This window comes from Pagrus pagrus (genome assembly GCF_965226575.1).
Source record: "Pagrus pagrus genome assembly, chromosome: 6".
In the NCBI taxonomy this organism is placed as follows: Eukaryota; Metazoa; Chordata; class Actinopteri; order Spariformes; family Sparidae; genus Pagrus; species Pagrus pagrus.
The window spans coordinates 31,730,158-31,757,217 of record NC_140190.1 but is presented as its reverse complement, the minus strand read 5'-3'; the positions used below and the strand labels follow the sequence as shown (position 1 = coordinate 31,757,217).

The window sequence follows — 27,060 nt, the reverse complement described above, 5'->3', positions numbered from 1 at the left end:
TAAACATAGCTGCGGTACAGCGGTATATTTAACGCGTATTACATAGTGTTGCACATAAATTACAGAAGTAAAGGCTTGACTCCAAACCAGGCGTTTCAGGCAGTGCAGGAGCAGTGTTTTCTGTGGGAGAGATGTTGAGATATACAGTACACCCCAAAAAGGGGCAAGGTAAAGGAAAAGTTACGATTTTTCATGAGTTGCTTTTTCCTCCCAACACCTGATGGCAAGTCATACATACATTGTTTTCCAAAACACAAAAGCAGTTAGGGCTGTATACATGAAAATCATATTTCCCTTTTTCGAAAATTGTTTTGCGCGGATATTAAGTGGCAATCTCATGGCTAAATAAGTATCAAAGAAAGTGTTTGCAGAACATCTTGTGTCAATCCTACTGTTCCAGCAAAGGATCAAAATCAGAAGTAGGATAGTTTTGGATAGGATTGAAAGATCTCCTTTGTACAATGAGGAACTCATCATGCCATCATTAACCTGAAACAAAAAAACAAGATCCAAATTAGTTAGAACTCCTGTAATATGTGGATGGAAAGTAGAAAATGTGATCAAACCATTTGTCCTTGTGATAGCAGAGGCAAGAGCATTTTTATTTTCTGGTTTTCTCTCTGGTGTCCTCAGCTCTCCCTAAACTTTCCCTCAGCTCTCCCTTTCAGTGATTTATGGAGTTTACAGGAGCTATCGATCAAGGTTCAATGAAGTGTGAATGTGTAAGTCACCAATCATGAGAGGGCCAGGGCCTACCTTGACTTCTGCTCACAAATTCTCAAAACTTGCTTTAAGTGAATAGAACACAAGTGTGCGCTTAAACTCTCAAAACTCAAACTCTCTTAAGTGCTATGGCTGCTTTGTGCACTAGCTGCTGAGCTTTATACAAGACTCAGGAGGTAGAGCAGTTGTCCACCTGTTAGGAGGTGGATGCTACAATCCCCAGCCCCTGCAGTCTACATGTCGAAGTGTCCTTGGGCAAGATACTGAAACCCAGTTTGCTCCTGGTTGCTCTTCCATCGGTGCATGAGTATGTGTGAATGGTTATTTCTTCTAATGAGCTGGTGGCTCATTGCATGGTAGCCTCTGCCACCAGTGTATGAATGTGTGTTTGAATTGGTGAATGTTGACTTGTGTTGTAAAGCGCTGAGTGGTTGCTAAGACTGGAAAAGTGCTATATAAATACAATCCAGTCCAACCTCCCAATAAAGAATAGAGGAGGAGGGGTGAAGCAGAGAACGCTTCACCTTATCTCTAAACCAACATTAGCTATATTATCTTGCACCATGGACTCTTCATATCAAATCAAATCAAATCAAATCAAATTTTATTTGTATAGCCCAAATTCACAAATCACAGTTTGCCTCAGAGGGCTTTACAATCTGTACAGAGACGACACCCTCTGTCCTTCGACCCTCGATTCGAGTGAGGAAAAACTTGCCCCAAAAAAAAGCCCTTTTAACAGGGAAAAAAAAATCCAGCTCAATTCACACACCAGTGATTAAATCATATAAACAAAGTACAAACAGTGCATTCCTGATTATGTCAGCACTATTATTATGAAGATGTCAACAGAAAGCAATGCTGAACACAGATTTAGGATTGACATTCTTGCATGACAGGACATCCTGCAATTTCTCACGAGCATCGTAAAGCAAACCTAATCATTTGATTGAAATACACGAGTAAACACTTATCTGTTAAATAAACAACATTTAGAAGATCCATGTTGAAAGATAGCAGGTATTCCACATGAACCAATTGTTTTCTTCATCCTGGAGGCAGGTCTCCCTGTGTGCAAGGGACACTGTCAAAAAAGTATCTTTCACTTGAGCAAAACACATGTCCCAACTATTTCACACATGGTTTTATGTTGTAAATTTCACATGCTAAGTCACATGTACATCTGGTCAAACATAATCACATGTGACCAAATAGTATGGGAAAACTTCACAGTGCACCTGTATCAATTAGTCCTACACTTAGGTGGACTACCATGACTACCCTCAGCCATTGAAATATCTCCCAACAGTATTAAGTCAACAGAAGTTCAACTGGTCCACACTATGCAAACTCAGAGACTCAGACTAATTAGCTTCTATATTGATAGATGATTAATTGTTGGAGCCATTTTACAAACAAAAATACCAAATCCACCACTTTCAGCATCCAAGTTGTGTTATTGTGTTTAGTTTATGTTAAGTGTTTGCTGCTTTCCTCATGTGATAGTAAACTGAATATCTGTGTTTTAGGGCCCGACCAATTCATCGGTTGGCTGATATATTCAGCCAATTTGGCCTATCACAGATTTATTGGTATCAGTGTAAATGTTTTCCCATATTTGCCAATATGAAAACTTCAGAAAAGTTTACTGTTTCAGTGCACCAATTGCATTTTAGACTAAGTTTATTGTTTAATTAACTTATCCTGCCTCTGTTACATATATTTGTCATGAGTGTTTGATAACCACATTTAAAAGATCATTGCAAATAATGTGTGTATGTTGACTGATATATCGATATTGGAATTTTCCGAGTGTCTGTCGGGCTCTACTGGGTTTTGAACTGTTGGTTGAGCTGTTGAACGATTGCAAGAGACCATCTTTGGGGTGTTCTTAGGGCATTTTTCACAGTTGTCTGAGATTTTATAGACCCAAAAATTAGTTGAGGAAATAATTAGCAGATTAATTGAAAATTAATTGACTTGATCACTCCTGTTCACTGAGATGGTGTCCTTTCCCTGTCCACTGACTGATCCATGGTGCCATGGTAAAAAACATATCAGCTATGCCTTGTGGCTAACCAAGAACTGGCGATGACCTGTTTGTTAGAAATGTGTCTTTGCTTGTGGTCCTGTAGCATGGGGATAGGAGGTCTACCACACAAACACTAGTTGTAACTAGCTTTAGAGGGTTACTGCAAGTGACAGATCTCAACACAGAACAGGAGGATTTTCCTGGGCCAATTTTAATAGGCCTTGTTTGATACACCCGTTAGACTCAGCCACAAACACTACAATGGGAAAGTCTAAGGAGCTCAGCATTGATCTGAAAGAGCACATCATTGATTTGAACAAGTCAGGAAAGTCACTTGGAATCATTTCAAAGCAGTTACAGGTCCCAAGATCAACTGTACAAACAACTGTAAGTATAAAGTGCATGGCACAGTTGTGTCACTGACACCATCAGGGAGAAAACACAAACTATCACCTGCTGCTGAGAGAAAACTGGTCAGGATGGTCAAGAGTCAACCAAACCACCATGTCTGCGATGAATTAGAAGCTGCTGGAAGACAGGTGTCAGTGTCCACAGTCAGGTGTGTTTTTCATCAACGTGAGCTGAGAGGCTGCCTGTGATAAAGAAGGTCTTGCTCCAGACGCAGCACCTTAAAGCTCCACTGAAGTTTGCTGCTGATCACATGGACAAAGAAAAAAACACAATGAGCAGCAATATGTTTGGAGGAAAGAAAGAATGTGAGGCTTTTAACCCCAAGAACACCATACCTACTGTCCAGCATTGTGCTGGTAGTATTATGCTGTGGGGCTGTTTTGCTGCCAGTGGATCTGCTGCTCTAAAGAAAGTAAATGGAATAATCTCCAAATTCTTCAGGAAAACCTAAAATCATCAGCAGAAGATTAGGCCTTGGGTGCAGTTGGGTGTTCCAACAGGACAATGATCCCAAAAGCACATCAGAAGTAGTAAAGGAATGAATCAATGAGGCTAGAATTGAGGTTTTGGAATGACCTTCCCAAGTCCTGACTTGAACCCCATTGAGAACATGTGGACTGTGCTGAAGAAATGAGTCTGTGCCAGGAAACCACAGATTTATTTTAACTTCACTGATTCTGTCAAGAGGAGTGGCTAAAAATTCAGCCAGAGGACAACCAGAAGCTGGTGGATGGCTATCAAGAGCGCCTTATTGAGGTGAAAATGGCCAAGAGACATTTAACCAAATATTAGAATTAACTGTATTTTGAGCCAGCAGATTTGGTCACATTGTCAGAGGACCTATAATAAATTGATTATTGAACCAAACTTTTGGTTTGTGTTCCACTCATTCATCACAGAAAAAATTGTGTATGTAAACTATTGACTGTACAGTGGCTTGCAAAAGTATTCATACCCCTTGAACTTTTCCACATTTTGTCACGTTACAACCACAAACGTAAATGTATTTTATTGGGATTTTATGTAATCGACCAACACAAAGTGGTGCATAATTGTGGAGTGGAAGGAAAATGATACATGGTTTTCAAATTTTTGTACAAATAAAAAACTGAAAAGTGTGCCATGCAAAAGTATTCAGCCCCCTTTACTCTGATACCCCTAAATAAAATCCAGTGCAACCAATTGCCTTCAGAAGTCACCTAATTAGTAAATGGTGTCCACCTGTGTGTAATCTAATCTCAGCATAAATACAGCTGTTCTGTGAAGGCCTCAGAGGTTTGTTAGAGAACATTAGTGAACAAATAGCATCATGAAGCCCAAGGAACACACCAGACAGGTCAGGGATAAAGTTGTGGAGAAGTTTAAAGCAGGGTTAGTTTATGAAAAAATATTCCAAACTTTGAACATCTCACAGAGCACTGTTCAATCCATCATCCGAAAATGGAAAGAGTATAGCACAACTGCAAACCTACCAAGACATGGCCGTCCACCGAAACTGACAGGCCGGGCAAGGAGAGCATTGATCAGAGAAGCAGCCAAGAGGCCCATTGTAACTCTGGAGGAGCTGCAGAGATCCACAGCTCAGGTGAGAGAATATGTCCACAGGACAACTATTAGTCGTGCACTCCACAAATCGGGCCTTTATGGAAGAGTGGCAACAAGAAAGCCATTGTTGAAACAAAGCCATAAGAAGTTCTGTTTGCAGTTTGCCACAAGCCATGTGGGGGGCAGCAAACATGTGGAGGAAGGTGCTCTGGTCAGATGAGACCAAAATTGAAGTTTTTGGCCTAAATGCAAAACGCTATGTGTGGCGAAAAAATTAACACTGCACGTGACCCTGAACACACCATCCCCACCATGAAACATGGTGGTGGCAGCATCATGCTGTGGGGATGCTTTTCTTCAGCAGGGACAGGGAAGCTGGTCAGAGTTGATGGGAAGATGGATGGAGCCAAATCAGGGCAATCTTGGAAGAAAACCTGTTAGAGTCTGCAGAGACTTGAGACATGGGCGGAGGTTCAACTTCCAGCAGGACAATGACCCTAAACAAACAACCAGAGCTACAATGGAATGGTTTGGATCAAAGCATATTCATGTGTTAGAATGGTCAAAGTCCAGACCTAAATCCAACTGAGAATCTCTGGCAAGACTTGAAAATTGCTGTTCACAGATGCTGTCCATCCAATCTGACCAAGCTTGAGCTATTTTGCAAGGAAGAATGGGCAAACATTTCAGTCTCTAGATGTGCAAAGCTGGTAGAAACATACCCCAAAAGACTTGCAGCTGTCATTGCAGTGAAAGGTGGTTCTACAAAGTATTGACTCAGGGGGGCTGAATACTTTTGCACGGCACACTTTTCTGTTTTTTATTTGTAAAAAATGTAACATTTTCCTTCACAATTATGCGCCACTTTGTGTTCGTCTATCACATAAAATCCCAATAAAATACATTCACGTTTGTGGTTGTAATGTGACAAAATGTGGAAAAGTTCAAGGGGTGTTAATACTTTTGCAAGACACTGTATGTCAGAATGGTTAAGATAATATGACAGGATGTACGTGCAACACACTTGGGCTCATAGCTAGGAGGGTTATTTTGCCGTTATGTAACATTACATACAAGGTGTGTGTGTGTGTGTGTGTGTGTGTGTGTGTGTGTGTGTGTGTGTGTGCCAGTGCCGCCCCTCCTCCTCCATCAAAAGCTTCCTCCTCTCCTGTTACAGCTCACATTCTGTCTGACTTTTGTCAGACTATCTGGACTCTATTGGTTCACTTGATACAGATACCAGGACTTTTCTTCAGTCATGTTTCGGGTTTCTTCACCCGTGTTTGTGTTGTCACTGTTTGCGGTGAGTACAGAAGGAGTTTCCTGTCTTTTTTTAACTGCTGTGTTTTTCTACTGATACTGTGTAGTGTTTATGGAAGTCCGGAGTAAAATATGTCATTCTGTTTTGTTGTTTTGTACTTGTTAGCTGTTAGCTGTTAAGTGAAATGGCACAACAGTGGGCTGCTTGTTATTTAGGCTAACCATAGCTGCTGGTTTGATATTAAGTTGCTTGACTAAAGAAAAAAATAAATAAATGTCACAGTAAGCTATGTTTGTGCTGAAAACAGCTTAAAGTACAATATTCTGACTCTGTGGATCATACATTGAGTATTTGCTGTACATTATTTCTGTGGTTCTGTTGAAAAGTTTCCAGATGTATTCGAAAACAAAGTACAGGCTATAATTTATTATAAGAATCCTATGTTCTCCAACATTGATGAAAAAAACTTTTGGTTCCAGCTCAATTACAACTCATCTGGAAATCAGTGGGAGACTTCAACCAGCTGTACTTTGACTGACCACCAATATTGCTTATTTCACCGTTGTGGTGTACATAAACCAAGGCCTTCCAGGTTAACAATTGAGGCGATGTATAAAATGTTATTGCTTGCAAGTGTTCGGATTGCAGACTGAAAACAATGTGAAATAATACAAAATAGCTATTTATTTGATGGAAGGATTGCAAAGACCATAGAGATATTTTCTCAGATGAATAGTGAAGACATATAGTTCCCATCATTAGTGTTGATTCAGTATGTTCTGTGTGCTCAGCAGATTTTCATACACGTGATGTCCCTTGTGAGTCTGAGTTCTCCCTTTTCACTAAAGATGTGAAGCCACTCCCTTCTCATTTTCTCATGATACCTTTTCTGTTATCCTGACATGCCCGGGCTTTGACTTAATGGATGAGGATTAGTTTAAACTCCTGGGAGTGGTACATAGGGTGTGTCGGCCTTTTGTCTAAGCACAAGCAGCTACACAGAACCTCACAGGTGGATCCTATTACACATAAGCCCTAACAATACTTGGACCTGATTATGAGCATTCCAGTAGAGAAAAAAACATTCTCGTCAATCTCCTAGTTGTAACAAGTTAAAATACAATTCTGGCAGGTATAATCCCCAATTTGGCATAGGAATGTCAAGAAATGTAAACGTGATGCTGAAATGCTGCGCTAATTAAATTCAGTATGACCACTAAAACGTGTGAACATGATATACAGTGAAGCTACATCACCCACTCAGTTTGTTCATGAGTGGATATAAGAAAAAGCAACAGTCCGTACTCACTGAACAACAGGTCAGTCCCACCCTCACTCTCCAGCTGGCAGGTCAAATTTCAGTTTGGCCGGACAGAGAAGGAGCAGCAGGAGGTGAGCTCTGCAACAGGATGTAAATGCATCTCTCCACCTTATTTATTTACATGAATGGAGTGCAGTAATATGGAGCCTGTCACATTTGAGAAAATATAAATGCGTAGTCACCAGATCATTAAGCCATGGCAACTAATTAATAAAGCGTGGCCAAGAGGTAATTAAGTCTTGGCCTCTACTTTCTTTATGCATGGGAACAAGATAATTACATTTTTACAATTTTTGTGGGTTGTCAGGAGTCATGCTCAAAAATCAACTTTGATATCCAAGATTATGAACCTATAATTTGTCCAGGGCTGTATCCATACTTTAAAGGCTGTGGCTCTGACACTTCCCTCTGTGCCCTTCTGGCTTATTTTAATTGTGCTTGGCTATTATTGATATTTTTCATTAAAATAATGAAGGAAAGATAAACTAGTATCAACAACAAAATAGACACACTATAAAAACTTGGATACTCCACTGCTCCTTACAATTTCCATTTGTAAACTGAGCTTTGAAGCGTTTCTGCTGGTTTGGGTTCTTTTTAGGCTGCCTGAACTTGCCAGCACAGGTGGGTGTGTTGTGCATGTCAGTTTGAAATTTGGTACCACTCCTTCACCAAAAGCATAGAGAAAGCGATATGTGCTTTGGTGCACTGTTGTATGCGCGCCCTGCCATTTGATGGCACACAGCTCCCTAAGATTACACAAATGCCTTCTTGAGTGTTATGAGTGCATGTTCCACACAGATGCTGTATTCTCCACACACTAGAAATGTCTAAAATATCCATCGAAATTCTCAAAAATAATATTTGAATTAGAGCCTGTACTGGCTTAGATTAGTTTACCAGTATCTGCCCCCCACAGCTGCCTGTATGACAGACTTCTCTTGTGATTAATTACATTTCTACGGCCATCTGATGCAGCAGGACTGGTATCTCATTCTACGAAATGGTGCTCATTTTCAAAGCAATGAGCAGTTATGCACATATTATCCACATATTATCCAGAGTGGATAATAATAATAATAATAATAATAATAATAATAATAATAATAATAATAATAAGCCACTAGCACCAGGCTCTTGCTGAAGTTCACACAAAACTGGGTGGCTATAAATTTAAATTTATAAAGTGGAAAACATCATCAGTCATCACTCTGAATCAAACCAAAGACCTCTTGGAGCAACTGTCCTCTTTATCTTTCCCTCATTATTTCAATTTAAAAATATTGTTAATAGCCTAAAACTATTAATATAAGCCAGGAGGGCACTGAGGGAAGTGTCATAGCCACACAGCCTTTAAAGTATGGATACAGTCCTAGCCTTAGTCAAATTATAGGTTTATAATCTCAAATGTCAAATTAAAATTGTATTCACTGCATAATAAACAGCATCACTCCCGACATCCCAAAACAATCTGGAAATCATATGATTTCGTTCCTACACATAAATATAGTCGTGGCCCTGACTTTATTAACTCATTGCCACAAGTTATTAATTATAAAATATTATGGCCACGCTTTTTCCCCCCTCAAATGTCACCAGGCGGGCTCAGTACAATAGTACAGTGCAATTTTTCCCAGGAAGAAGCCTCTGTGTAGGCATGTTCAGACTGTGCTTGACTGACATCTGGCACACTATTCCATGTGTTTTGTTCTTGTTAGAACAGAACGTCTTTCTTTCTTTTCATGACCACTGTTATTTTTCTGCATAGCTCCACCATCTTCAAACTGGATAGAGCTGCCATTTTAACTATGTGGGTTGACGAGGTTGACACAACTGGTAATCTTTCATGTTTTATTAAAAATAGAGGTTAAGGAAGATCTTTCATAAGTAGTTGGATTCTCTGATTCACAACATACCATCGTCAAAGCACATTTGAATGTGATGCCTTTAATCCAACATCAATAAACAAAAAGTGTTACATTATGAATTGAACTCAGATTTCTACCTCAGGGAGACAATTATTAAATTAAGTTTATCAAATAACTCAAATTACTATGTAAATTCTTGTCAAATGTATTTTCCCTTTAAAAGCTGAGGGACTCAAATGATGTGGCAGTGCTTTACTCTGAGTTTATTAAAAACAGATTCTATTAAGTCTACAACAGATTCAGTTGACTTAGTCAACAGACGTTTGACTCCGCTGGAGCGTAATGACACACTGTGTAAGGAGGTATGATATCTTGCTCTTGCTGTGAGATTGAGCTCCTTTGCTTTCAGTAAAAGAACTGACAGCACACACTCAATCCATAAGGTTGTCTGTGAGTTTAGAAAGACTTTGTCATTGTCGTCTCTGTTGACAGTTTCATTTTGTCTTTGTTTTTTTCATGCAATTTGATCATATGCTGGAATATCTGATATTCCAACCTTAAGTGATATGCAGACTTTACATGTGTGGACGACAGATAAATATGTCAAGTACGAGGTCATTGTGAAGTAATTATGTCTACTGTGTTGCAGCTCTGTGCTGTTGCTGTGGTGAAGGCTATCTGGATTCCCCCTAGGAAACCACTGATAGAAAATGAAGACTACACTCAAGACACATCTATTGCCAAGGTGAGTCATTGGTCTTTGTCTGTAATGCTACCAGCTACCTTTGATCCTGAACATATTCAGCAACCAGAATGAATAACTGTAGAAAGGGATGTTTAGCTGATAACTGTATAAAAAAAAATAGTGGCATTATAGCATGGGCCTTTGAAATAGTTCGGTTTCATTAACTGAAGCGAACAATTCAACTAACTGATCAGAGGATAGATGGAGAGAAGAGGGCTCACAAGAAAAATTACAATGTGCCGCAGGTTATAGATCAAGTTCAATCTAAAGATGTGGAGATGGCAGAAATGTTCATTGCACTGTCTGGCTGTGAGCATGGAGACAAAGCTGGGGATAGTGGAGTGGAATGGAGTGGAAAGGAATTTGGCTCATTTGCTGGATACTGTTGCTGACATGACCATTGTGAAACATGGAATTAAAGAAAGAACCTGGGCAAAGAGGACAACACATCAACTTCTGACAAGACCATTCTGATTTTAAGCTACTGTATGTAGTGGTAGCAGTGTGTGGGTATTGTACTGTTTTTTTTTCCTCGACCCTTACATACTGTACTGCCGACATTCCTGTCACATTTGCCCAGGTTCCCACCAAGAAAGGCACCTAGTGGTCCTTAAAGTGTCAACTAAGTAAGACTAGGATTGGTTTAATATCCGAGTTTAATATGGTTTAATATGATAATATGTTCTTGTTCATGTGAAGACCTAATTTTAGCTATGTTGCTTAAGTGGTAAAGTGTGACCATGGTAATTTATTAAATGTGCTGATAAAAAGAAAGGGTAGAATCAAATGTAACACCAAGATTCTTGACAGTTGAGCTTTGAGGAATAACACCGTTGTTAAGATTTACCATCACCTGATCAAATTGGTGTCTCTGTCAAGCTGGGCCAGTGACCAATTCTCTGACATCCGTTTTTTCACCACAGACAGGCAAGTCCCAAAATGTGTAGTTTGAGAATGATCATCTGCTTATATGGCCAAGAGGTGAAATATACAAAGAGTAGAGCAAAGGGCCAAGAACAGAATGCAATATGTCACATCAGTCAATTATATTTATTTTGCTATAAGATAATGCATTGTGTTCTTTCTGATAGATAGAACTTTAGCCAAGCGAGAACCAGGCCAGAGATGCTAAATTGACTTTTGAGTCAAATCATTTATCCATAAGGCTTTAGTGGATGGAATCTAATATTAATGAAGCCACATTTGAGGGTCTTAAGCTTATTGGAGCTGCTGTTTTGAGTCATAGGTTGTTCAGTGGGGATTATGGTAAATAATGTGTTAACAGGACCTTTTATTAAAAGCATGTTTTGTTGATCTATGCGGTAAGGATGAAGGGATGCATTGGCCATATTAACTCAGCTGACAGACTCCAAACCCACACTAACTATATCCCTAGAAGGCTCTTTACTTACCTGTGACCTGTTAAGTGCTACATCCCTAGTGTCAAACTTGTTACCGCTGAAAAGAATTAGACATACTTCCTGTAAATGCATTAATGTAAATGCAAAAAATTGTTTCATATGGAAACCATTTTATAGGCACAATTTTTGCATTTTACCTAAGTCATTTGGCTAGATACTTGCCCAGAGTATGCCTGTACCAAATTTCAAGACTTTAGACCGGTCAACACAAAGGTTGATGCATTTATTCTTATCTTACTAAATTAGTTTTTAGTCAAAAATGAGCTAAGAATTAAAGGTTTGGATTGGGTTAATCCATGTACAGTATTAGAGGTGGGGTCCATCTGTGTCAATTTGGGATTTTCAAATTTGATGAACAGTAAATCCAGTGATTTCAGACAGTTATTTGCATATAAATGTTTTATAGTGTATTTACTTTGGTCAGTAACCAATTGTATCTTTCTCATACCCAGCTGCCAGAAACAAATGGTCAGCACACCATTTGTACACACAGTATGCTTACAGTACATTCAGCAAAATGAAAACACAAACCTCAGTTTCACTAAGCTTCAATAGTATGTTTCACTAACATTTGGAGATTTGCAAGAATACATTTTGAAAAAGAAAAAGAACACCATCAGTCACTAGAGGGAGCCACAGCAACATTTTCAGAATCCTCAACAAAGACAACACTCTTTTAAAACAGTCAAGCTTATACTGATTCTGCAGGGAGGAGATCTTGAATGGAGCATTTAAGAAGCCAGCAAGTTGGAGAGACATTAAATACTTGAGGGACAGCACTGAGATGTTTATTGATAAGCACTGAACAATGAATGATGGTTAGAAGTTTTGGGGTTTTTCTCTGATCAAATTAATCATTTACAAACATTGCAGTTATTCAGTCTTGGTGCAAATCCTTTTTTGTTGTTTTCTTCTGGTGCACTTTAACTAATATGAATTAGACTGTGTTCATCCTAATCAGCTCTTCTTCTCTGTATTTCAGATTCACTCAGATTTTGACGATGGTACCAAGAATATTGTGTACTCTCTTGAAGGTGTTGGTGCAAGCATGCCTCCCTATCATGTGTTTGTGGTTGACCCTATCAATGGACTAATTACTGTGCGACAAAAGCTTGACAGGGAGTTCATTCATCAATATGATGTGAGTATCACTTGAATGATTCTTTTCTATTCTACTGTACTTTTTGACTCTAACGTCACTTTTCCCATACTAAGATCAACCAATTGCTGCTTTTCACATTAAATATTCGACAAAATGGCAGCAATTTGTTAAACTGCCACAGGCCATTTCTTATTGTAAATGCACCTTTTAAGTCAGACGATAAAGACATTTGACTTTTCTGTTTCAGCTTCAGGGTGTTGCTAAGTACAGAAATGGCACTTTAGCAGAGGAAAATGTTAGCATACTATTCAAGGTTGTAGATGTGAACGACAACCCTCCAGTGTTTCAAGCAATTCAACTCGGGGAAGTGGATGAACTCAGCCCTAAAGGTTGGTGTTTCTGTTTTGATATACAGCTCTCACAAATCGCTATCGCTATACATTGTATGTATTTGAAATCAAACATGTTGAATGTATTTCATGCAAAGCAGATTTTGTGTTTTAAAGAAGAGTTTTAAATCTTGCATTGCTAGCATCCATGTTTTATACATAGTATTCTTTATCTTTCTTGGCCCATCACTGCCACCTCTCGATCAGCTTTAAACCATGCAACCAATTTCAAGAATGTGTACTGCACTATCCACAACCACATGTGTGTGAAGTGTGTCTTTTTGAGCGCGTCCTGGTTTTGTTTGTCCCACACATATATTTCACGCATACATTTTCTGTTAATTGATTAAATGACATTAAGATGATATTTTGACAGCCCTATTATTTATACAATGTGGGCACTGGGCATGAATAAAAACACAATGTAAACACAATTTGTTTGTTTGCAACAAAACTACTCAGGGCATATTTAAGTTTAATGATCGTTTCATTATCTGTTATTTACAGGAACTAAAGTTATGAAAATAAATGCAACTGATGCTGATGAAAAAGGAAATAAGAACTCTATGATTGCCTTCACCTTACTGGATCAGAATCCACCTGGTGACATGTTCACCATTTCTAAGGATGGGACCATCTACGTCAACAAGCCTTCCTTGGATAGAGAAGTATGGATAACACCAACATATCCAAAGGGCTACTGTAAATTCCAGAGAACATAATTCCTTCACACCATCAATTGATCAGTGTCAGCAAGTCCAGTCACCAATCACATTCACTCAAGGTGTTGACAAGATGGTAACAACGAGGTGGAGTTCTTCTCCTGAGGCAATGTACTGTACAAAATGTGTACTTCTGTCTTTTCACGCCCTCATGACTTTTACTATTGCTAATTCTGCCTACACAAGATTTATGACAAATACATACTATAAACTGCTCAAAGCAGCCATTTTACCAAACATTGATCAAATGACTAAGCATAGGGGTCCGAATACAACATCAAAAAGCTGCATAAGTTGGGAAACCTCTTGTCGCCTGTGTCTTACCCAAAAACCTGTGCTTGAACACACAACGAAGACTTTGCCTACATTAGAGGAAGTAACTTTCCATACAACTAGGTAGGTAGTCTGTATTTGTCCAAAAGGAAAACTAGAAGACTCAGAACAGCAGATATACAAACACCACAAAAGTAGGGCCACACATCACCAAAGGCCTCGACATAGGCTGACGGCTGACTGTTGGCCTGGTAAATCAGGGCCCTAAAGTGAAAGTGGGTGCTGAAAAGAGAAATGTCACCCAATTCTGGAGCCTGCACTTTGTAGCTTCTTTCAGCCCATTGTTTTTGTTTTCTGGCCTGCATATCTGTTCTCACGGACCTTGTTTCCAGCAGCAGCAGTGGGCGCATGGAAATTACAAAAATTACCCCTAATAACCCTAACCCACTGTATACTACCTGCCCAGAACCAGCTCCCACAGTGACAAAGTAGGGAACTAGCTGATGAATATAGTGGGGCATTTAGCAGCTAGAGCTAGATATTGTTCTCAGGAGTCAGTACTAGGGACCAAACCAGAGCTAGACCCATCCCTAACTCGAAATAACTGCTGACATGCTCCATGTCTGTAGGATGTGTTCATGGAGAATAGTATGCCAGCACACCATAACAACATTATGCATCATATGCCTCAATGTTGTGTTTACAGCTTGTTACTTTGCCCCAGAGTGACCAAAACATTATTGCAGAATGTTTCCATTGACACGTAACTTGCTTAACTGTTCTCCTTGAAGTATCATTGTAGACACCATTGGACAACGACAAAAGAAAATGGGACTTGTGTTCTCCATCTTCAAACCAAAAGCAGCTCAGTCTTATTTCATTCCATCATCATCTTATGTAGAGAAATTGCAGCATGCCTGTTGCCTCAAAAAGTTTATTGTTTTATAGATTTACCATTTCCATATCTGGCAACACATCGTAATACAACACCAATTGTTGCACTGATTGGTCCTAGATAATTTGAAACAAGTGGCTCTGACTGACATATAACATGAATTCAGAGAGACCAAGTTATGAATGATCCACATACACATGGCCTTGTAATCCTCTTGGGGATTGGCAATTTGATCAAAATATTCAATAAGTTCCTGTTTCCCCACTTTAATGTAGATGACTACTGACTGGACCAGACTGACTTAGAACGTACATGTCCTATGTGTATTACTATACACAGTATAGTTCAAGTTCAATTCTCAGAATTCACACATTAGTTTTGTTTCACAGCAATATGTGATACAGTCATTGAAAGTAATTTATGGCCATTTTCTAATTTCAGACAGCTGATCAGTACACTCTGACGGTGAAAGCTCAAGACTTGAATGGCGAACCAGGGGGAAATTCTGCAACCTCCACTGTTACCATTAATGTCCGAGATGTGAATGACAACCTTCCCACTCTGGAAAAAGAAAAGGTAGTTTTCTTTCTTACACTCTTCTGTAGTTTACTTTTCATATATAAACTGTACATATAACTGTATGGTTATGAGCTGCATGATTTCAGTGTTTTCTTTTGTGTTGTTGAAAGAAAAAAGGAAAAATGAACCCTTTCTACTTTCATATCATAATGTGTTTTTTACTTGCAGTATGAGGCCAGCATCGAGGAGAACACATACAAAGTTGAGGTGATGAGACTCAAAGCAGAGGACCTGGACGTGAAAGGAACAGACAACTGGGAGGCTGTGTTTGACATTGTCAAAGGCAACGAGGCAGGATATTTCAGCATTAAAACAGACCCCAAGACCAACGAGGGCATCCTAATGCTTGACAAGGTAATGATGAATGAGCAACAAAAGTGTTTCTGCAATTTTATTTTATTATTTTTGCCCTTTTCCTGGCTTTATGTTAATAGTACAGCAGAAGATGGATAGGTAACGGGATTAGAGAGAAGATGACATGCAGCAAAGGGCCACAAGCAAGATTTGGACCCCGGCCAGAACCCTGCAGCGAGGACACAGCCTCTGTACATGGGGCGCATACTCTACCAAATGAGCTACTTTAGCACCTTGTTTCTGCAATTCTAATTGAGAGGAAAAATACTGTTAGGTCTTCCAATCTTTTGTGGGATTAATCTGGTAATTGCAGATTAAATTTGATGACAAATTATAAAAGGTAATCTGCCCATTATGAAGGGAGCAGGTGTACACAGAACTGGAATATAAATTATAAGTTATAACTCATAAACAAGAATTTTCTGCACTGCATAAATTCTGTGGAGGCAGAAGTCAGTCCAACACTCCCCCTCATTATAAGTTTGGTCTTACCAGGTCTGTTTGGCAGTCTTTCCTACCGCCTGTGCCAACTCAACACCAGATGGTGATCAGTTAACTTTTCTTTTCATAACATTCAATGTCTTTTACTTTAGATGTTCCAGTACCAGGTGCACATATGAACCACCTAATGCTCAAATGCTGCCTTTGAGTTTTAGCTGTCTCAAAGTGTTAAACACAAACTGTGTTTTTTATCCCATATTGATTGAACATTACATTAACAACACTGATTTAACCAATACACAGCATCTGCAGTAAAGTCCTTATTTTATTCAATGTAGTGAGTCTATATTGACAAATGTTAATATCTTTTATAGTTATATTAATGAACTTCTATGTCTATTGTGTTTGTGTGTGCCATTTCACAGGCTGTGGATTTTGAGGACGTGAAGGACCTTGACCTAGGAATAGCTGTGAGGAACAAGGCTCCACCACATAGTGGATCTGGGGGAAATGTTGGAGCTGGTATAAGTTTGGGAGGGGGTGCAGGAGGGGGAGGCGGACCAACAGGTGCTGGGGCGGGAGGCGGTGCAGGTGGGGGAAGCGGAACAGGTGGGGGAAGCGGAACAGGTGGGGGAGGCGGAGCAGGTGGTTCCACTAGTGGTGGAAGTTGGTCTGGAGGATCATCATGGCAAAGTGGGACCAAATTCAAAACCTATCCAATCAAAATCAATGTCAAGAATCAGCCTGAGGGGGCAGCTTTTGACCCCAAAGTCAAATCTATTCCCATCTCAGAGGGAGACGAAGTCGACTTTAGTAAGATTATTGCCCGCTACCCTGCAATAGATGGAGACACTGGGAAACCAGCTGAGAATGTCAGGTCAGTGCATACTCAAACACACACACACAAAAGCCTAAAACTACATTGTCATCCTAATTTTATTACTCAATGATAACAACTGACACTACTTATTTCTGCTGCAGGTATGCCAAGGGCTCAGACCCTGACAACTGGCTAACCATTGATCCAAAGACAGCTGAGATCAAACTAAACAAGAAGCCTGACAGAGAATCTGCATTCCTGGTCAATGGGACCTATTATGCTCAAGTGCTGAGCATTCCAGAAGGTACACTCTTCACCTGTGTGTCTGCTACAGCTCTAGATGTTTTACATGTCAGACTAGTGAAGAAGCTGTAAAAAGTGACTAAAACTCAAGTATTTACCTCACACAATCCACAATATGATAGTGATAGATGAAACAAAAACTGAAAATACTTGCTGTTTTTACAGTCAATATTGGAGCTAAAAAAGAAAGTTTGGCATAAGGATGGCTGTAGTCTAGATAAGGTCTTCAATGTTTTTCAGGCCAAGGACCCCTTAGCTGATAGAGAGACAGCGCAGGGACCCCCAGCTAAATGTATAGTATAAAATGCTGTTGCATATTAAACTGGGCCTACAATAAAGTCTAGGGTGACCTAAAGTGTCATGTATAAAGTTGTAGTCAGCAGTTGTAGCATGGCTAATGTAAGACGTGTTAGCCTCTACAAGTTCTCTCGGTGGATTCTGAGATAGAGGGTTCGAGTCTCTTGTTGTATAAGTTACAAAACCATCTATTGTGGCTCACAAGAATGTCTGTCCACTTGGGATAATAATACAGATAACTGGCTGTTTCAATAATACTTAGTTAACTGACCTGTTCACTGTTATGTATAGAGGCCGCACAGTGATTTAGCATACACTTATAACTTTTATGATAATGTTGAATTCATATGTGTATTTTCTTATAAATCTAAATTTTTTGAAAAATTGAACACTTTCAAAATATTATCAACAATAATTTTGCGACCCCTCTGCAGTAACTGTAGGTATCCCCTCGGGGTAAAAGACCCCATGCTAAAGACCTAGGGGTACTGTCATAGAGTAACAACATATTATCTTTTGGGAGCATGGATGTAGAATAATTTATTATTATTTATTTATTTTGGCATAGAAAATAAAAATTGTCATTGAAACATTTGTATTTGGCACCAAAATGGTGAGAGAAAATTGAAACTGAAATCTGGCATCTTAAAAGAGCACATCCTTTTCCCCCACAAAATAATCAAAATATAATGAAATAACTTTTAATGTCTGTGTTTTATTTTTCAATATAACTTACAACATTTTCAAATACAGTTGTTTCAATGACAATGTTTTTGACAGTTAATTTTATTTTCTATGCCAAAATACACTGTTCTAGCTCCATAGAAATCCATGAATCTTATGTAAAGTCATTAAATACATAGGCACACCCACTCATGGCTAGTAAGCGATGCTAACGCTAACTGGTACAGTTAGTACACTTGCTGTTTGTGGTGAATAGTCACACACTGCAAAACAGTACAAAATTATGGAAATAATGGAATATAGAGAAAACTTGCTTCAGCTTGTTTTCCCTCATGTCCGGGATGAAATGCTTGACTATGTACTTGTCTCTGAAGAATGGAAATAAAGGAAATGCTGAATTTATGTTCTTACTTCTCTTTTTCTAATTCAGATGTAAATGGAAAGACATCCACCGGCACCATAGCCATCCAGGTGGAAGATTTTAACGACCACTGCCCCGAGCTGACCAGTAACCTCCAGTCTATGTGTACTACGAATGATGCTGTTATTGTGAATGCAAAAGATGAGGATGTTTACCCTAATGGAGCACCTTTTGACTTTGCCATTGTCCCAGAGGGCACTAAGGGCAAATGGCAGGTGGAGCATCTTAATGGTGAGGAGAACACTGCCAATTATTAAGTTATGGTAGATAACATTTACAAATACAGTTGCTACAAAGTTTAAAATGGCTTAGTATGTTTTTTGTTTTTGTTTTTTTTCACAAGTAGGGGTTTCCAAAGTTAAAAGACTTTCTCAATTCTACAAACGTGCTTAAAGCTTCACAAATACAGAGTAAATTCACAGGTTTGTCCTGTAAAATAGCATTAAGATTGTTTTGACTGGGACACTAATGCATATAAGACTAGTGGATCAGCAGCAGGCTTGGGGAGTAACAGAATACTTTGAACAGAAAAAGAAATCTGACATACTGAGCCTCTGCATTGCAGTGCATACCGGCAGGCAGGAGTTACAGTGAATTACTATGGGTTGTCTCTGTTGCTCTCTGAAACTTACGAGCGATTCCCAATAAGGGCTTATTATATTAGTATGTATATTATTATATTAGTATACCTATGGAAAAATCATAAATTAATAAAACTCTAAAAAATAAAACTGATTTAGGCCATGATGTCTGAAGGTTGGCAGGTATGCTGATCAACCAAACTTGTTAATCATCGACCTTGATTATTGACTTGACATGACTTTTGTGACCCAGATCCTGTGGTGGGTAATCAATCTGCAGAATGCCTACTCATAAAATGCAACAACTTCACTGATACAGAATCACACTCCAAACTAAACTGAAGTGTGCGCAGCCATGATCTTATACATGAGAATACATTTTAACATAAAGAACGATAAACTATCATGCATATGAGCACATCACAACACTTCATGAGTCTCACAACACCACTCTGGTCTCACGTGAAACCAGAGCTAATCTTACAGCTTCATCATAATTGTCTTTAATGAAAAATAGAAAAAAATGGGAGGGTATTTCACCATTATTAGTCTTTAATGCAGAAAACATCAAAATAGGGCCATGTTATTTGGTTGCGACAGATTATTGTTAGTAGCTGTATCGGAATACATTATTGAAGTAAACCTCACAACCCCGCTCACCAGAATGTTATAAACCTTATTTTTAAGTAGGATCTGGAAAAAGGCTAATTTAAGCTTGATTCTGTATTCTAGATTACTGTTAACTTGAGAATAAAACAAAAATACATTTTTACACTTTTCATATGTTTTCCTTGTTGCTGGCAGAAACTGCAGCTATCCTGAGGGCCCAGGAGTCCATATGGCCTGGTATTTACGAAGTGACCTTGGTGGTGAAGGACGAGCAGGGGAAGGCCTGTCCAGAACCACAAAAAGTGAGCATCCAAGTTTGTACCTGTGAGGATGGAAAGCAATGTGGAAAACGAGGTGCCAATGGTCAGACCAGCAAAGGAGCAGAGTTAGGACCTGCAGGCATTGGACTGCTACTCCTAGGCCTGCTGCTCTTACTGCGTAAGTATAATGTGATGCTCCTTCTAATGAAGGGTTGTGTAATCAACAGCTTTTTAAATTCAAGACAATCCCAAGAAAGATTGAGGTAGGTTAAATCCAATTAAAGTTAATTATAGATTAATATGTGGGGCACCAATACATTTAAAAAAATATTCTCTATACATTGGATGTTACATAATGAATGTAAAGCCAATTGAAGTCTATTAAATAATAGAGATAAGGGAGATAAAGGGATTTACCCAGACACTAGAACTCTATGAAAACCTGGCTTTAAATCTGGAATATGTCTCTATAACTCTCTAAAACAGAGATCAATTAAAGAAAATAAAACATGTTACAGAGTCATTAGCAACAGTAAAACAAAATCTTCATCAAGGCTGTGTATAAAAATGACCACAACGGTTGTTACATTGGCACAAAACAGTGTTTTTATCTTGATTTAAAAAATGAGATATGAATATGTTTTCAAGTCCTTTAAAATAGTCCAACAGCCACAAGGAACCAGCAGTTGTGGTGGGAAAATCGATCAGAGTTAATTCTGATCTCTTTAGTTTTAGATGTGATTGTGAGTCTGACCAGCAGGTAGCAATCAGCCAAATCTGACGCCACACTGAAGAGGCCAGACAGTCAGACAATAACAAAATGTCAGATGTATTACAGCATGCTACGTGCATCAGAAGAGTTATAGAAACAACATGTGTTGCTGCTAGTAAAGAACTACATGGTTGCTTATCACAAGAAGACATAACCATATTGTATTGTGCCAAGGAAATTGAAACTGCCCTTCCTTTGTTGGAGGACACTCCACCACTGCAGTCCCCACATCACAACTTTCACGTTAGACTAAAACTTTGTTGTTGTTGTTTTTACAGTCATTCCTCTGTTGCTGCTCTTCTGTAAATGTGGGGGGGCTGCGGGACTGCCAGGGAACTTTACTGAGATGCCTTTTGACACCAAATCGCACCTCATTAACTACCGCACTGAGGGCCAGGGAGAGAATACGGTAAGACCAACATATTTACCTTTAAAACACATGACTATACTGTTGAGGACAGGAATGTTTCCATACATACTGGTCACCTGCTACCGAGGTGATGTCTGCTTGAAAGCTGCATGAAGTGCTGTTTGACTGCTAGGCAGCAGAATAACTGTGTATCTGCTCTAACATTTTGATCACTGGCCCATAATAGGAGGTGCCGCTAATGACCATGCCAACACAAATGGATGGACAGATGCTCGAAACGGGCATGGCTAACAGAACTTCAGCAATGGCACCCATGGGAACTTTGGATTACCAGAAATCTGTCACTTCAATGGATGGGATGAATGGGGCGATCTACCCGGAAGGTTTTTCAAGTGTCCACAGAGAAGGGACAATGGGGAGGATGAACCAGAGGAGCGGCAGTGGCTTCTACTCTGAGTTTGAGAGTAGAGAATCAGGAGTAGGTGGAGGATTTTATGATGGCATGGCTCTGCCAGACCACTTTCTGGGACAGTACTATTCTCAGGTGAGGATTCATTTCTACAATGTGTCTTCAGTAACCCACAGCAGGCTTTTGTCATCCATTTATGTTGATGATTTTCAAATGTTGGGAATCCCTGAGAGGCAAGTTTAAACAAAATGTTGGGTGATCCATTTTATAAATTTGATCTATATTGTTTTCTTTTTTTGTGTCGATGACTTAAGAACGGGTCAAAATAAGTTTGTGCCAGGACAATCTTTCTAAAGTCCTTAATTTTTTTCATTTGTGAAACACGTGGGGGACAGAGTTTGCAAGGTGGAAAAACAGACACACTTTCTTTGCCATGATCAAGTTATTTTGTTTTCATCTGTGAGAGTGGGAGAAAAAAAATGACAGCAAGATAATTAACAGTACTGTCCTGTCTTTCTTTTGGCTAGGGATGTACTATAAGGTGCTAATCTGTTGTTTGTGTGATGGATGAAATAATGTGTATTCTCAGCAAGTCAGATCAAGCATAACAATGTGTGTTAAAAAAAAACATTTGAGAAAACCTACATCATTTTAGAACTTGAGAACATGATGTTGTGAAGTGGAGCACTTCAGCCCCTCGTGGCCAAAATGAGTACAACAAAGACACACACTGCCAAAACTTCTTTTCTCCTGTTTTCTCAAATGACCCTGCACCCCTCCTCCCGGTTTTCAGAGCTTTGCTTTCAACTGTCAACCTTTGCTTTTTTTTTTTTATTATTTGAGTGTGGCCTAAAGTTCTCAATTAAGCTTTTCTTGCCCATCTATTTTTTATCTCCCTAGATTATCTTGGGAAAACTTTTGTTTTCACCTAGAGAGAAAAAAAAGCTTTTCTTTGCCCCCACCTTTTCTACAGAAGCTCTGAGGGGCACGTGCATTTTTCTTTCATATTTTCTGGTGATCCATTTTCCAAGTCTGATGGATGAATGCAAGGATGCATCCTGCAGTTCCTTTTATTTTTCCATCCTTTTTTGTGGTTACACTGAGAAAAATTTCCCTTTCTTTCCTCTTGAATTTCTTTTTTACACTCGGTTTAACACATGGACATATAGCAATGATCTTGTGAAAATAAATTCACTCAGTTTCACACGTTTTCATAATTTAGATCGGACTTAGAAAATAGATCACCAGAAAAAAAAAATATACTCGCCCCTCAGGGCCCATCAGGGCATGTTCCACATGAAAAGAATGTAAGAATTGTATTATTATTATTATTATTATTATTATTATTACATTTTATCCTGGCAGAACCTTTTTTTCAGCTGTCATAACTGATAAACCACAAGAGAAAACATTTTAGAACATATTTAGAAACTAGATCACCAGATCTTTTTTCCACACTTTCCTCCCAGACCTTTCACAGAAAACAAATCAAACTGGATAAAAGAGGTATAGCTGGAATGAGCTCAACTACAAATTCAAAAACTAAATCCAAATCGTGTCCTATTAGTTAAAGAAAACATTTAGTTTGGCCTTTACATCTGAGGACCTTTTTTAAAGAGCTTTTGAAGCTAACTACCTCAATAAGTGCACTTGATGACAGATATGAGGTTGCAACGTTACAGTATGTGAACATATAAAAGCCCTTGGTATTTCTACAGAATAATAATGAAATTGTAGTTTTTTGAAAGTCTGTGCTCACTTAACAAAAAGTTAACCTTAGGGATGATTCCTTTGCTCTTTCAACAGAAGGCGAACAGTGGCAGTGAGAACCAAGGAGTAAAGGATGGTCTTTTGGTCTATGACTACGAGGGTCAGAGCTCTTGTGCTGGCTCAGTGGGCTGCTGCAGCCTCCTGGAGTCTGACCACGACCTGCAGTTCCTCGATGACCTCGGGCCAAAGTTCAAGACCCTGGCTGAGGTGTGTGGCGGCAAAAAGATCTCAACGGAAGTCAAACAAGTGTTCACTCCACTACCCACTCCCTCTGTGAATACTATGAGCTCCGTATCAAATGTGGTGACTACCCAGCAGCTGCCCCCTCCACCCCAGCTGCAGCCAGCCATCGCCAAAACAGTTCAGAATGTGGTCAGGGAGACATCTGAGAGCTCTCAGGTGGTGAAGGAAAACACAGCTACGATGAGACAAGGGATGACCACAGCAAAGCAACAAATGGTAAATCAAGGCCAGATGCTCCTGCTGCAGCAGCAGCAGCCTGTCTACTACACCACCACCCCTGTGATGCAGCCAATGCACTACGTAGTCCAGCCACAGGTTCAGAACACCATGCTGCTGGCTGAGGCACCGGCCACCAACCTGCAGGGCATGGTACTGGTTAACGGCACTCAGAGTGGTCCTGCCCAAGGCATGGTTATTCAGGGACAGCCACTGATGTCCACCGGACAAGCCCACGGTCCCGGCATGGTCCTGGTGGAGAGGAGTGGGGTCCAGGGGGGCGGTGTCAACATGATCCACACTGGCAACCTCCCTGGCTCCCAGACAATGATGGTCGTGGAGGGCAAGGTCCCTGCAGGGTCAGTGAAAGTGATGAAGGGGAGCCAGGCTTCCTTTGTGCAAGGGGGCACTCTACAGTCAGGAGGACTTTCAGGATCTCAGAGAGTCCTGGTGGTTGGAGGACCATTAAGCAGTGGAGGGCAGCTGGTCCAAGAGGCAGGAGGTCTGTCCAAGAGTAGTGATAGCTCTGGCTCTCAAAGAGTCCTCTACAGCAAGGGCCACACATCTGCTGGCTCTCAGAGCAGCTTATTGGGTTCATCTACCACCACAGTGGGCACAACGCCCACCTACAGCAAGGTGGTGGTGCAGGAGAAGTTCACAGAATTGTAACGTGGAGAAGAAACTTTTTAATGTGGTTCAAACTTCTTCTGACTAGATAATATCTCAAGTTGGAGAGACACTCCATGTGTGCTTGTCAGTTTATTGGTGGAGGGTGTGCTGCAGCAGTTTGACATGGAATGAAGCTGCATGTTTATGCATGTTTATGCTACAGCTTCTACTTTATTCCAAAATATGCTTCTAAAAAACCTCTATGAAAGTGCATACCTACTTGGCATTTTTGATTTAAAAAAATGACCATGCTCAGACCATTTATATTCACAGTTTTTCATGTGCTTCAAGTATTCAAGTATTTTTGTCAACATGTTCTGCACTGATGATTGTCTGTGTTTCTTTTATTTCTTGTGGCTCACACAGCATGGCCAGGAGTTAATTTAATCACGGGAAAGTCAATGTTTAAAATTATTTGCACTTATTAGCCACTTCATGTTGGGAGTGTGTCACTGTTTTCAAGTGGAGCATTACCAGAAAGTCTTCTACAGTCTTCACACACTTTGAGCTGGCTCAGTCCACTTTTGCAAAACAAATATCATGCAGTTTTAAATACAGGCTGCATACAGCATAAAAGTAATGTATAATAATTTTCTAATTATCATTATCAGGTTTTTTTTATGTGTCCAATGCTGGTTTATCACTTATTATCTGCAAAAAGAGAGTTAGCCTTGGCTGTACTTTGTCTCAAGGTTATGTATGTAATATTCGCAAGTTAGTCGGGGTTAAGTGCCTCTGTTGTAATGTAATGACTGTGCAGGCTTGTTCCCTCACGTGACTCCACTGCACAGGAGATTGATGTAATGTTCTTTCCTGCTAAGGTGGTGGCATGAAAACAACACCATCGAAAGACAATTGACCAACAGCCAGATCAGAAAACACAACCACTGGATCAAAGCACTGCGGTTTGTCAGACTATTGGTTTTCATGAATTGTTGTTATATGGTTGAGGTTAACTCTTTGGAATGGTCCTTGTTTATGAGGACTGTACGTTACAGTTAATGATTCTCCCTTGTTACTCTGCCGAGCTAATGCTATTACCGCAATTTCTTTTAAAGCAGAAGCACTTTTAAGCATAACATAGAGTTTGCTCTCTCTCTCTCTCCGTGTGTGTGTGTGTGTGTGTGTGTGTGTGTGTGTGTGCAAGTGAAGGTTTGTGCGACTGATCTAAACATGCTTGTTCTTACGTTTATAGGATTACATTGTGTGTGTGTGCGTGTGTGTATAAATATATGGTTATACATATGGTGAAACATGGGGTTCATTCATTACTATGCAGAGAGATGCTTATGCACTGGAATTCATTTGGAGAAAATGTCTGTCTCAGGGATGTCTAATGGGATGCATTTATGTCACACTTGCTTACTTTAATAAATTCTTGAATTCTTTATGGAACAATTTAGGTCAATGAGTGTTTTATGTCTTTTTGTGTTGTAATAATATATTATGTTACTGTGTATGACAAGCCTTTGTTTTTTTTTTGGCAGTAATTGGATCTCTAACATGCCATGATTATGGTTTGTCATGATAAGAACACAACCTAAAGGAATGAGGAAGATCAGGCAAGAGCAGGCACACAGCATACCTTCTCGAGTTGCAATTCATTTCAGACAGATTTGCATACTATCCCAGCTGACTTTCATTGGCTCCCTGTCTCGTTCTGCACTGATTATAAGATTCTGATGCTGATGTTCAAGCCATTAGATGGCCGTGTGCCAAAATATTTGTCTGGTTTGCTGAGAGCTTATAAAACGGCCTGTGAGGCCGCTCAGATCAGTGGAGGTCTCTGAGGATGACAAAAGTTGAGCGCATCACTGCAGTTTCAATTACGTAATTACATTTGAGCCTTGAGTCCACCCCGAATTATACACTTCAGTGAGGAGTACATGGTGGTGAAAGATACGAGTAAGACAAAAGAGTACAAGATGGAAAAAGTAAGAGGATGCTGAAATGCCATAATGAAAAAAGGAAAGCTCTACAAGCTCAAAGTCACAACTTTTTAAATCAAAACAAACTCTAGACGTACAGGCTAGACCAGGATTGTGTTCTCATATTTGTGAAAATAAATAGTTGTGTTATAGTTATAGTTATAGTTATAGTTGTGAAGATATACTTATTTACACTGAATTGGAAATGATGATATTGATGCTGAGAATAGTGCACTATAGTATAGCGGACTGTAATTATATATCTCCAGTATATACTAGGTAATAATAGGTTTTGAGCTAAAGTGGGTGGGTCTGAGCCACAAACATCCCGGGCTGAAAAAGAGAGCCACTCCTCCCCTGATGATAATAATAATAATAATAATAAGAAGAAGAAGAAGAAGAAGAAGAAGAAGAAGAAGAGTATGAGTGTAATGAGATGATCAATGTTATTCCCTGCCTGTGAACATCCAGTTTTACGGGAGTCTCCCTATGTTTAAACCTCTCCCACTGTGCTTCCCATTGGTAATTTCTTCTGTTAACCTCCTGATTTCATTTTGATACAAATCAAATGAGTGTCTCAGTTTCTTGTGGGATGTGTGTAGTGGTACCTGGCAACCCAACCCAGA

General features: G+C 39.6%; 1 protein-coding gene across 1 annotated transcript; it reads left to right on the top strand.

Annotated features, from left to right (window-relative positions):
* Positions 1-5,905: 5,905 nt before the first annotated feature.
* On the top strand, positions 5,906-25,898 carry LOC311259006 (desmoglein-2.1-like). The gene is made up of 14 exons (XM_084355792.1): positions 5,906-6,014; positions 9,811-9,906; positions 12,310-12,468; positions 12,677-12,818; positions 13,326-13,486; positions 15,150-15,284; positions 15,456-15,641; positions 16,508-16,959; positions 17,064-17,206; positions 18,617-18,838; positions 19,993-20,235; positions 21,108-21,238; positions 21,426-21,743; positions 23,415-25,898. Exons 1-14 carry the CDS (start codon positions 5,970-5,972, stop codon positions 24,504-24,506), a joined length of 3,525 nt encoding a protein of 1,174 aa, XP_084211918.1. The 5' UTR covers positions 5,906-5,969; the 3' UTR covers positions 24,507-25,898.
* Positions 25,899-27,060: the final 1,162 nt, after the last annotated feature.

Bases quoted from the DNA above. Each gene is read 5' to 3' on its own strand.
- LOC311259006 (XM_084355792.1), top strand. From the start codon at position 5,970: ATGTTTCGGGTTTCTTCACCCGTGTTTGTGTTGTCACTGTTTGCG. The intron at 12,469-12,676 runs GTGAGTATCACT...TTTCTGTTTCAG, and splicing joins AGTTCATTCATCAATATGAT to CTTCAGGGTGTTGCTAAGTA. The intron at 12,819-13,325 runs GTTGGTGTTTCT...TGTTATTTACAG, and splicing joins GGATGAACTCAGCCCTAAAG to GAACTAAAGTTATGAAAATA.